At 36.4% G+C, this 13,473-nt stretch overlaps 1 protein-coding gene across 1 annotated transcript in view; it reads right to left on the reverse strand.

Moving 5' to 3' along the window:
• Positions 1-3,275: 3,275 nt before the first annotated feature.
• Positions 3,276-13,473, reverse strand: part of RALYL (RALY RNA binding protein like) — a 131,719-nt gene continuing 121,521 nt past the window's right edge. Inside the window, exon 6 of the mRNA XM_022554992.2 lies at positions 3,276-4,120. Within this exon, the coding sequence (XP_022410700.2) occupies positions 3,876-4,120 (245 nt within the window). The 3' untranslated portion in view covers positions 3,276-3,875. The remainder of the gene's footprint in view (positions 4,121-13,473) is intronic.

The raw sequence follows: 13,473 nt of genomic DNA on the forward strand, positions 1-13,473 counted from the left end.
ATGAGGAAATCAGTCTTCTCTAAGGCACTAAGCTACTTGAGAAAAAGAACCATTTACTTAAACATTTCATTTTACACATAAAGCAATAGTTTTAGTTATCTGTACAATTTTTGTAGCACCTGATTCACACACAGTAGGCACCTGAACGTTAGTTGAATGGATTGCTTAATGGAAATCGATTTCACTAACTGGATATTTAGATCTAGGCAATGTATGGAGCAGCTTCCCACATGCTCCACAAGGGTTGCCACCGCTTATGGCTGTCCCATTATCACATTTTGCTGGATCTCCTTTGCTTCAGATACAAGTCTTGTTTCCCATTCATTTCAGATTTTCTTTGAGCAGCTGACTGAGCACGTGGATGCCAGTTCTTCATTTTGGTTGCTACTGTATGTGCTAAAGACCTAATTATACTGTATCCTTGCTGAATCTGTAATCATACCCACTCTTCAAAAAGAGAAGATTTGTGTTTTTACTTTCCTTTTCAGGAACCAAGGATGATTTTGTTCATGTGGTCTGGAAAAGAGAAAATAGTAGACACCAGAACAGGGAATTTTCTCTTGGCCAATCACCGGGAGGGACTCCCCTGTCTCCATTTAGACTGCAGGGACTGAGTACTACACTCACCCTCACTCATTGTTTTCCAAGTTTTAGAAATGAAATGAGATATTAGAGATAGTATCCTTACCTCCAATTAGCTAAACCCCCAATTATAATGCTGGAGTTGAGGGAGAAAACCTGAGAACCTTCAGGCAGCAAGAGTTCTAATCAGTTACTTTCTGTGTGTTTAGAACATAAACCAAACACCATGGTTTGGTTTTGTTCCCTTGGCTGCATGCTCAACCCTTGCTCTTTCAGACATGGTGTTCCCGGAACACAGACTCACTCAGAGGAAAGATCAAACAAAATGGATTTTAGAAATTTCTGACCTAACCTTACTATTTTGCAGATAAGAAAGTTGAGACTCAGAGAAGTTATGTTTAAGGTGAATCGATTGGATTGGATAGTGACAGATCTGGGACTAAAATGGGCCTTGCTATCTCTTTCATGCCAGCTGACGTTTCATAGCTGTCTTACTCTTGTACTTCTATCTGATATTTGGAGTGATTTCATGCACATGTAGATGAGCTATCTTGCATCTGAGCCTCTCAGTTCCTTGAATTCTTCATATGCAGTGACTTTTCTTATGATCCCACTTCCATCCCCCCCTCCCATGGATTTTCTCATCACCTGTCACTCCTCTAAAATATCTCAGTCTCTGAGTACAACCATTGCTTTTCTCTTATTCATTTCCTTTCCTTTCCTCTGGTCCTTAATGGTATACGGATTTCTATTCCCTTTGTGCCTCTTTTTTCTCCTTCTCAGCCCCCTTCTATGTTCCCCTCCTTCCCTGATCAACAGTGGTTCTCAAAGAGAACCCCAGACTGGCTGCATCAGCATGACTTGGGAACCCGTTAGAAACGTGAATTCCCAGACACACTCAGCATACTGAATCAGAAACTCTTGGAATGGGACACAGCAATATGTGTTTTAACCATCTGGAATGGGAATTAACAAACTCCAGGTTATTCTGATGCACCTTAAAGTTTGCAGACTACTACTCTTTAATTCTTGGTCTCTAGCCTCAGCTGGCTGTGGACACTAACCGTCAATCTTTATATGTTTTCCAAATTAGTGATGTTCCATGTTTTCCATACTTGCTTCTTCAAATCTTCTCCTTTCTCCTTAAATATGTGACAATGCCAATCTCTCCTCACTCTCCAGAGATTATCACCCTCTGACTTACAGTTCATGCTTGAATTCCCTCAAGCACCTGCCACCAAATCCTCAGACTTACTACAGTTTGTTGCAATGAAAGAGTGTCCCTCTTCATGTCGAAGGCCAGCCTATACATACAACTGTGTCCTAAATCCCTTTCCCGTCAGCACTGGGGACTTTCTTTCTCCTCAGCAAGTTCTCTCTCTCTCTCTCCTGGCATCTTCCACCCAATTTCAATTTAAATTCATGCACTTAGGTATTTTGATTCTAAGTGTGATAAAAGCACTGTAGGGTTTTAAGCAAGGGAGTAGCATTATCTGGTATACAGTTTAAAAAGATTTTTATCCTCCTTGTGTGGAGAATGGATTGAATGGGCTGAAGCAAAAAAGTCAGTTTAGCTGTAGTGCAGATGTAACTAGCTTTGGGCTATGATTTGGAGGTAGAATGTATGGGGGAAAGTGGAGCGAATCAAAGGTAATCGTTGTCTTTTTGGTTTTTAACAACTGTGTGGATAATGATGCTGTTTACCAGAAAGAGGAAGGCTGGAAAGTAATAAGATGGCTGGAAAAAATCAAGAATGTTTCTGGCATGTTAAGTTTCAATTGTTTATTGAACATTTATGAGGAGAGAGGCATCTACTTGAGTTTAGAATTCCAGGAAGAGATGAAAAGTAGAAATATAGATTTAGGAATCTTTGGCCTATAAATAATACTCAAAGCTCTGGTGTTTGATGAAGTTACCTTGTGAAAGTGTGTAGAAAGAGAAGGTGGCCCATGACAAAGTCCTGGGCTATTCCATTATTTAGTGGGAATATGGAGGGAAAGTTTCTAGCACGGGTGAATGAGAATGAACAACTAGTATTCTGAGAAATTCTCCTAACAAGTTTTCAGCCAAATTCTGCTGACAGGTTAATTAAAATAAGAACGGAGAGGCAACCATTGGTAATGGCAACATGGAGGCCTCCAGAGATCTCAACAAAAGCAGTCACAATGAGATGGTGACAGCAAAAGTCTGATTAGAATGGCTTGAGGAACTTATGTTGTTGGATTAAAGTCCTGCCTAAGGAGAAGCTGAGAAACTTGTTAGTCTTTCATTCTAGTCCCTGCTCAACAGACTCTAGATCTAAAAATAGGTACTCAAGTCCTTCAAACTGATACAGACTTTTGTAAAAATAAGGGTGGTTGTTAAAGGCTCATATCTGAAAAGTGTAAATAAAGGTACCATGCAATTTAAACAGCTGGAATGTTAAAAATCAATATAGAATTCCATAAATGAAACTAGGGATAGGTTAGTTACCATGCCAAAATAACAACCACGACAAAATCAGTTAAATAATAGTAGGTATTAAAACAAATTGGAATCTGATATTACCTAGGATAAGTCAAGTTTAATGCAATCAGTCCATAGGTACTTGAGAGCTGGCAACACACACACACATACACACACATTTGCCTTATTCTTATTAGTCAGTCCCTTTAAGATAGTATATTTAATTTCATGGCTGATTAAATATGAGGAGTAGCATTCTCATCAGCATATATTTACCAAGTCCCTGATGTGTTTATACAGGAAAGAACATCTGGAAATGACCAGTATAATGATTACAACATTGGGGAAAACAAAACTCGTAAAGAATCAAGTCTCAGTCAAATCCGCAACTCATAAAAACTGGTTATCAAGCAGCACAGGCACTGAAGATGATAAACTGGCTATACGCTGAAGGATCATCGTAGTGAGCAGAGTGTACAAAGGGCTGTTGGCCATATAACTAATATAATTATCATCAGTGAGTGACACTACTAAATAAGAGGGGAACCATGTATCGTCCAGTAAATGGTTGTTTTGTTACCAGGATATTATACCCACGTACAGTTCATGTGTAACTGCACAAACACAAGATTCCTTTCATGATGAAGCATTTGAGAAAGAGAATCTTTCATATGAGGCTGTAAATATACCTAATCTTATATATAATATTCCTGTTCATTCATTTATTCCCTCATATTTTAAATTAGCAAAAATATATTGAGCACTTATTATGTGCAAAGCACTGCCTGAGTTTGCCTTAAATATGTGCATGTAAGAAAGAAATAAGCCCCCAATAATTAATCTATATTTTAGAATGAATGAGTCGCTGACATGCTGGTACTATTACCAAAGGGTGTGGACACCAAATGTTTAGTTCCTACCAGCTCATGACCCCCATCTTCATCGAAGTCCTCCTCTATCCCATCAGTCATCTCTTCTCCATCGGCATCTGGCCCTCCTTCAGCAGGCTCCTCTGTAGAGTGATCTGCATTCTCTGACACACATTCATCTTGGATCAGCTCTATACTCTCTTCCAATTGCTTCTTCTGAGCTTCTGGTGGAGGGGGGGAAAAAGCAAATGACTACTACTTTGGGTTGCTCATGAGCCATTTGGATAAACCATGAAAAACAGTCTATGAATGGGTAAACTCTGTACTATTAAGTGTGTGAGGAAGATAAAGTAAATTATGTTAAGGTTGAATTTATTCAGTCATGTAAATTATGTTCATATCTCTGTGTATTTACATGTAAGCATATTATTTTTTAACAGAATTAGCAAAAATATTGGGGAATGCAGGTGGTACTTGTATATAAAGAAACAAAGATTTACATAAACAGATTGATCTTTCTGGTTATATATAGTTTTTTTTGATAAGGATGCCCTCTCTAAGGAGAAAATACAGCAAAAAAAAAAACAAGAAAAGAAAATCAGATAAAACATAGAATGTGTTCACTCAAGGAAGGAGGAGGAAGAATGCTCTCACTGACAAATTCAAACTTAAGTGAAGAAGACAAAAAACTCACTGAGGAAAAAAGTACAAAAGCAGATATGTTGGCCATCAACAACATGTTCATGTGAACAATCCTTTGATATTTTACTCTAAATTCTGTTGGTAGATGTGGTTAACCACAAGGGTTAAGAATAAAATTCTGGTGTAAGAGAGCCCGCGTTCAATGTCGAGCTTCATCATTTACAAGCTTTGCGACGCTGAAATGATAAACCCTCCTTGTGCCTCAGTTTTCTCATCCACGCAATCAGGATAGAGAGATTTTAACTTTCAGGGCCTGGAGTAGTAAATCAAAGTGTTTAGTTTAGTGATTTGCAAATAGTAAGTGCTCAACAAATGAAGTTACATTCTACATTAACGAAATTCCCTCTAATGCCAGGGTGTGTGCATTTTGTTCACAGAAATGTGCCCAAATGGGAATTATGCTGACAATATAATAATTATTTCCCCTAGTGGTTGATTTTCTTCTCTTGTGAAAATACCAAGAAGCACTGGGTATTGAATAAATGAGATTATCTTATGTACCTCCTTCTCTTATTGCCATGTGTACATGACTATGTCAAAAGCTATGTGCTTTTCACACTCATTTTGATTATTATTATTTTATCAGATGATTATCCCATTATTCGAGTTTTAAAAGATGTTGCACTTTGAGTTTATTTATTTATATTTTACAGCAATAAGGATAGTTTACAGAGCCAAAATATTTTGGGGTATTCATTCTTGGTATTTTTCGTAATGTGAGTTAAAAGGAAAATAAGCATTGTTATATACATTTTGACTCAGCACAAATCTTTTCAAACATAACTAATATGTAAATCAATAAATGGATAAACATTATGTATAAGTAAGAAGATATCCTCTCCTATAAATTGTTTAAAATTGTAGTAATAGTTACTTATATAAATACAGGCATAACTCCAAGGAGATATTGTGGGTTCAGGGTTCAGTTCCAGACCAGTTTTTTTCTGTTCTTTGCTGTACACCTGAAACTAACACAATATTGTAAATCAACTATATTTTAATTTAAAAAAAAAAGCTGTGATGGGCAGACTAGTGAGAGCACTGAAAAGTTTGGAATCCTCTGATATTAATCATGACTTATGCTCCACCCCGTTGCCTCTGTATCGCTGATCCTGGAAGACACATGGATTTGGCTACTTTAGTGTGATCTTCCACTCTTTCTCCTAAAAGAGGTTTTTGTACTTATCACGTGACCCCCTCACTTCTAGCCGCTCTGGGTCACTATGTTGGTGGTTCAAATGCCCTGACTCTCAAGTCCTGGTGTTGGTATTTTAAGAAAGAAAAAGGAATGAAGGTCTGGGATTGGATAATTATTATTCTATAAAAAATGTCCCTAATATTACAACTTTTCCTAAAGTCAAACTTTCTCAATTTTAAGTCATTGTGTTTATTCTTTTGTTATAACACACAAATGGGCTTCTGGTTAAAATTCACATTATATTGTAAATTCATTTGGTCTGGCATATCTATTTCTTCTCTAATGACTTCAGAAATATATGTTCTCTAAGAACCATCACTTTTTGATGTTGAAAGTTATATTGTTTCCTTTTTTTTTTTCTCTAGAAAATCTCTGGTCCAAAAGGTGTAATGGATTTTCAGAGAATATATGTAGGACCAGATCTCAGAGTTGTATAGTCCTCATTTGGCTTTGTGTAACAATTTGCTTCAGTTATCTTTGGAATCCAAGTTGACTTTCTTGATCTTCTTAGTTGAATACAATCCCTCCTCCTTTGATCAACCAAAACGTGTATCAGATAGTTCTGTTGTTGTCTTCTCCTTTTCTCATTAGTGTTTAAGCTTTCTTGAAACTTGAGCTATTGCCTCAAAAGGTCATTATCACACTCTAAGGGGATAATAAAGATATCAATCTTTTATAAAGTGAAAAGTGCAATACTAGTCAGTTATCAAGAAATATTTTGATGTTCTCTGTACCCCTCATTGAATGCCTTATACAGAGAAGAGATAAGGTATTAGAGAGAATATAGGATTTGAGATCCACACTTTTGCTAATTACTAGTTCTATTAACTGTAATTTTCTTTTCTAAAAGATGAGCATAAAGATGATATCTTTCAGAAGGCTACAGTATGCTCAAATGAGGAAAAAGTGGTGAATGCATTTTTTAAACTATAAAGGGCACAAAAACATGTTCTCTTAAGAGGTTCTAAATAGTTCTTGAGTTGAATCTATATTGATTACTTGATTGTTATAGATAAGTTGTCCATATCAAAATAATTCATCACTACTGATCATTAAGAATCATATATTACAAAGACAATTTTGGCTTTGACGTGGTCCCTTAATTTCTGTTTAGACAGACATAGTGTTTTAAGTTACTCTGTTTTGTGTATTAATATACAACATACCTGTAATTCCTCTGATGACCTATTTCAAAGGCAGTTGTGTATTAATATAGTTCATTGCAAAAACATCCTATAACATCCTCATTCATCCATTCATTAATTTGAAACCTAGCTGCATGGAAGACATTATCTGGGTTGAGAAAAAAAGCTTAATTATAATGGCAATTGATTCATAGGAGTTTAACAGAAATACACTCAGTCTGTGCTTTAGTAATGTGGCCACCATAGATTTTTGTCATTATCTCAATGGGAAATGTTATAATCACTAAGCAGTGATAGGGTTCATGAAAAAAAAAATCACACATGAAACCATATCTTGTTTATAAAACTGTTGGTTCACAATTTACCAAGCAGTTTTGATCTAGTTATTATCTTGTTGAAATAGAAAGAAACAAAGCAACTTGTTCTATTTTTATGAATAATTATCTAATTCTACTTCTATTAGAAATGAGTAGTTTATTAGTAGTCGTTAGTTTTTTAGTTTATTCTTAACTTCATAACAGTCTCTTTATCTGCATAATTCTTTTTCTACTTCTTTTACTTTTTATTGTGAGTGTGTGTGTGCGTGTGTGAGTGCACACGCGCACATGCATTTGTGTCTCTACTACTGAAGCTTCTTTGGGGCAGAAACCTTTTTATACGTTTTTGCATCCCTGGTGGCTCAGAGGCTTACATGTAAATTAAATATTTGTTGAATATATTCATGAATTTTTGTGGAACTAAAAAAACAAAAATAAATGTCTGGGTATCAAATTCTTTTCATAGAGTCACAGTGATTTTTGAATTTGGCACCATGGTAGCAAAAATACAAATTCAAAGAAACTAAAAGAAACCTCCTTGAAACATTCTACACAAGAGCCCCACACCACTAAGGCAAAATCAATCGTGAGGTATGAGAATTTCTGAAAGGAAAATTGTTCATGTTTATAACTGACAAGTCTCCAGGAGAAAAATAAACTATGAAGTCTTCAGGTGCTTGCAGGAGGAGGGCTGCCTTTGAACAGTGGCATTATTTTGAGTCTTTGTTGACTTTTTAAGTCAGAGTGAGGGGCAACCACAACATTTCTTTTGTGAGAAAAGTGAGTTAGTTTTAGATTTTTTTTTTTTTTTTTTTTGTGGTATGCGGGTCTCTCACTGTTGTGGCCTCTCCCGCTGCGGAGCACAGGCTAGGGACGGAGGCCCAGCAGCCATGGCTCAGGGGTCTAGCCGCTCCGCGGCATGTGAGATCCTCCCGGACCGGGGCACGAACCCGTGTCCCCTGCATCGGCAGGCGGACTCTCAACCACTGCACCTCCAGGGAAGCCCCAGGGGAGTGTTTTGAATCTCTTCAGGAACCAGACAATTTTTTTTGAGGTTTTAATTATTTTAAATTAAAAATTATTTTTACTGAAGTATAGTTGGTTTACAATGTTGTGTTAATTACTTCTGTGCAGCAAAATTATTCAATTATATATACATTCTATTTGTAACTATTCTTTTCCGTTATGGTTTATCATAGGATATTGAGCATAGTTCTCTGTGTTATACTGTAGGACCTTGTGGTTTATCCATCCTATATATAAAAGCCTACATCTGCTAACTCCAGCCTCCCACTCCATCCCTTCCCCAACCCCCACCCCCTTGGCAACCACCAGTCTGTTCTCTATGTCCATGGTTCTGTTTCCATTTACTAGATAGGTTCGTTTGTGTCATATTTTAGATTCCATGTATAAGTGATATCATATGGTATTTATCTTTCTCTTTCTGACTTCACTTAGTATGAGAATCTCTAGTTGCATCCATGTTGCTGCAAATGGCGTTATTTCATTCTTTTCAATGGCTGAGTAGTATTCCATTGTATATATGTACCACATCTTCTTTATCCATTCATCTGTTGATTGACATTTATGTTGTTTCCATGTCTTGGCTATTGCGAATAGTGCTGCTATGAACATAGCGGTACATATATCTCTCTGAAATATAGTTTTGTCTGATGTATGCCCAGGAGTGGGATTGCTGGATAATATGGTAATTCTATTTTTAGTTTTCTGAAGAACTTCCATACTGTTTTCCACAGTGGCTGCACCAACTTACATTCCCACCAACATGTAGGAGGGAAGAACCAGACAATTTTAAATTCAAGAATGAAGAAATTTGCTTAGTTAAAAGCACATGTTCAAACTAAACAATGGCTATCAAAGGAAACGAAGTGCAAGTGACAGGTAACTACTTCTGTTTAAAGGAAAATGCTTCAGGCTTTAAAAAGCCCTGAAAGGAAAGAATTTGATATAAAATTTTAATCCTCATATTCAAATATTTTTTTCTGTACCTCTCATTTCTATTTCATCATGTATATATGATTTAGAAGGCAAGTTAGAATTGTTGGGATTTATGTTCAAAGCATTTTTATTAAATTCACTTTGCTGTAGAGCTATTATCATTAATATAACTTTGAAAATTGGTTGAGTTGGCAATTAAGTTTTTTGACATACTGGCTTAATTGCTAGCTAATTGCTAGCTGTATTGTACTTAGCAGATGGTTAGAAAGGATGTTGATATAAAAACAGTCACATTATTCATCAGAGCCAGCTAGTAGCCTCAAACTATTGTTTTCACATTGCAGTATAAACTGTATTGTTTTAAAAAATTCTACAATACCTGTGTATAATATGAATTTAACTCAATGATTCCAGTAAATGCCATTTAGAAAGATGCACTTATTATGGCTGGTGTCACTAACAATGACATAAATGAGCATTAGGAAAGGTATGCAGGGGGAATGCCTTTAGATTAACATATCAGTTACATAAGTACACTCCTGGTGAAAAAGACCTCAAAGTTGTTCACAAGAAGTATCCTTGATAGTTGAGGTGACCATAGATTCAATATAAATCACTTAAAAAATTACTGAGATATTGTGTTTATTTAAATCTCACAATAATTTTAAGGAATAGATATTATTTTACCCATTTTATAAATTTTATAACGACCTCTCCAAATTTTATGCAGGTAGTAAGTTCTGGGACTAGGTCTCTAGTAGGATGTGAACCTAGTTCTGTTTGATTCCCAAGTCTGGGGCCTCGGATGTTTTAGTAGTGTAAATCTATTTGCCCCAAGGAAGATGAATTAGGGAGGAATTAGAAGTGTAAAGAACAGCTAAAAGTTCTTAAAAAAAATAAGGTGACTGCAATAGAGCAAGTGAGCAGGCTTGAATATCAGCAGTACCACTGAGAAAATAGAAGGGATGGAGTAAAAAGATGCCAAAAGCCAGATTTTGCAATACTGGCTATAGTAGGAATGGAAGATGATATCAAGGTTGGCAATGTGATTGACAGGATTTATGTAATGGTGATGTGACAGAGGCAGGGTGCAGAGAGAAGAGTATATTTAGAGGAGAAAGAGTTCAATTTTTAAAGACTATGATTGAGTTGTTACTGAGAAAGCCTTAACGTTCCCCTCAGCTTGACTGCACTTTTGACAGACTCCATTCTGATTATGGGCCTTGACCTCCTTTTTCTTACAGCATTTACTTTAGAAACCTTGTGCCTGTAAATTCTTTCTATGCCCCTTTGAGTTGTACATCTTTTATAACCAGGCATGTCTTTTCAAGAACTGGAGGCTCCCCCTTTGAAATGTAATCATCAGAAAAAGGTAGGACTCCTGGCTCCCAGTCTCTGTGGGCCAGTAGGAAGCCTAACTTCCATAGAGTCAATCAGCAAACATGGATAGCCTCATCATATTGATCAACCTCCCTACTAACATCCTCTAATACTTTTCAGTCAGCTCACTCTTGCATTTAAAAACCCTCCTACCTTTTGTTTTGGTAGAGCTGAGTTCAATTTCCATCCCCTATTGCAATAGTTTTGACCTCTATTACAGTAATCTTGAATGAAGTCTTCCTTGCCATTTTTAACAAGTGTCCAGTGACACTTATCTGAGGGATGGCCATTGGAGCTCTCTAGGAAGCAGTTGGAAAAGTTTTGATCCATTTGCTAGAGACAACTCAATCTTTTTTTTCCCCTGTAAATTGAGCTTCTTTAAAACATTTAATTTTTGTAGTTAAATATTTCTACAAGACTTGTTACTGAAAAACAGTAGTTTTCTCTTCCCATTTGCTTACCATTTCCAGCTCTTTAAGGGCTTTATACTCACTTAGCCGATTCTTTTAAATATGTGCCCTTATATTTCTAAATAGCATGTTCATATTGCTACTTCTTGATTAGTTTTATACACTATCTATTAACATCACCCTTGGGAAGCTGAGGATTCAGCTTACTTCCCATCCCCACTTACTTCCCATCTCCCTCAAGAGTTATATTGTAAGTTGTATTAGATCAGTTTTCAGTTTTTACATAAATTTAAAAATGTAAATGCGTTGGACAGTTAACTTGTTAGTATATAATGAATAATTTGTTCTTTCCCAAACAATATTTTACTTTCTTTGGAATTAAAAAATGCCTTAGGTTGTTTGTTTGTTTTAAACTTGGTACTTGTACTAAGTACATGTACTCCTTTCTATGTGCTTAAACAAACTTACCTGTCCCTCCATCAGATGTGTAACTCTCATCTCAACCAATTCACTTCCCCAACTATTAGCCACTGAATCCATTTCATCTTCTTGAAAAAGTCTCTCCCAGAACTTTTGAGCAGGTCTGATCTGTACTCATTACTTTCCAGGTCTCTTTCACAGCTCATATGCTAGAATCTTCTTTATCATTATCCTGAGGATTCCCTTTGCCTTTGGATTCCCTGCTTTGGGAAAGTCATGTTATTCTGTTTCTTGGTTTAACTCCTTGTTTTGGTAAAGTATATCTTCAGTAATTATCAGAGAAAGGGTGAATTGGAGGTAAGTTTTTTAAGTCTTGTACATCTGAAAATATCTTCAATCTACCCTCACTTTTTAATAGTTTGGGAATTAGGTATAGAATTGTAGGTTGCAAGGGGATGTTTTCATGGCCTTCTAGCTTTTAGTGTGGCTGCTGAAAGGCCCATTGGCATTCTGATTTGTTTCCTTATATAAAAACTGTTCTCTCTCTTTTCCTCTCTGTCTCTCTGGAAGCCTGTAGGATTTTCTCTTTGCCCCCATGTTATGAAATATCAAAGTTTTATGCTTTGAAGCACATCTGTTTTCATGCCCTGTTTCAGGTACTCAGTGGATCCTTTCAATCTGGTTAACTATGTTATTCAGTTTGGGTTATTTTCTCCCCCCCAAAAATTGTTTTTGGATGTTCCTTCTCTTTCTTTCTGAAACCCTGTTTTTCAGATAGTCATCCAGTAACTTTCATATCCTTCCCTTCTGATTTTCCACCTGAATTTTCTTCTGTATTGTCTGGGAGAGTTTCCCCAATTTTGTCTTTCAATCCTGTTTATTTGTGCTATCGTATGATAATTTCTAAAAGCTCTTTTATCTGACCTTTAAATACTGAGTTTTAGTCTTGTGTTCTTATTTCATGAATGCAATACCTTCCCTTTCTTTCTGAGGGTATTAATCAGTGGTTTGTTATTTTCTATTTATTTTTTTATTTTGAAGTTTTATTCTTCCTGCACAATCTGTTTCCTCCAATTTTTAATTATTTTTCTCTTCTTTTTTTTGGTATTTGATTTTAACATTAAATGTTTTCTGCCATCTGGTGAACCTTGTCTCTTTGTATTAACAGTGGGGTATTAAACTATGGATGGGAAGTTTTGTAAGTATAAGGGGATATCATTTCTGCAGGGTGATCTTGTTGACTATTTCTTTGGGTGGCATCCATGCCAACATCTTTAAATCTGTTCTCTTCAGCTGCTCATATTCCCAACTAAAACCTCTCCTAGTGTCCTTCCAGTAGTCTGGCAGCTGAAGGGGAGAAGAATGCTTGGAATTTCTGTAGTAATTGTGTAAACTTCTGCTTTTCTCCCTGTTTTTAGCTGCTCTCAAATTTGTTTGTCTATTAGCCCTGAGATATGCTGTTTTAGCTTTTCTAGAGGAAACTTCTCAAGACTTCTAGTGGGCCAGGGACAGTTGGGAATGGTAACACAGGAATCTGTTTCTTTAACAGACTTTCAGCCATTTATACCCTCTTTTCCAGAGGAACATAATGGCTTTGATTCTGAGACTTTTGGAGTTCTGTGGTTAAAACTGGACTTATTTCTAGGATGTGATAAGTCAGGTACACTTCTCCATCTGCTGTTTAGCTTCTAAAATTTTGTTCCCATTTTCTTTATGCCTAGGGATTTTCATTTTTTAAATCTGTCATTATTTTAATGCAGATTAAGGAGGGAGCAGAGCTCAATTCATGTGTTCAGTCCAACATCTGTAACCAGACACATCACCAGTCTAATACAAAGTGTAAGATAGCAGTTAGGTATTCAGGACAGAACTAGTAGCCACGTTATAGGTGGCAGCAGTCAGATCATCTGGAGCAATGTCTTCCATTCTGAGTACCACACTCTGTAGTTGACAAACTATACAGTGACTAGAGAAGAGAGATGACAATATTTCAAGATGCAAAACTAAATGACATGAGAAGCAGCTGAAGAAATTACTGATATTTAT

The sequence above is a fragment of the Delphinapterus leucas genome, chromosome 17 (genome assembly GCF_059928025.1).
Source record: "Delphinapterus leucas isolate spDelLeu-1000000601 "Yukka" chromosome 17, BTC_Dleu_Yukka2, whole genome shotgun sequence".
NCBI classification, from domain to species: Eukaryota; Metazoa; Chordata; class Mammalia; order Artiodactyla; family Monodontidae; genus Delphinapterus; species Delphinapterus leucas.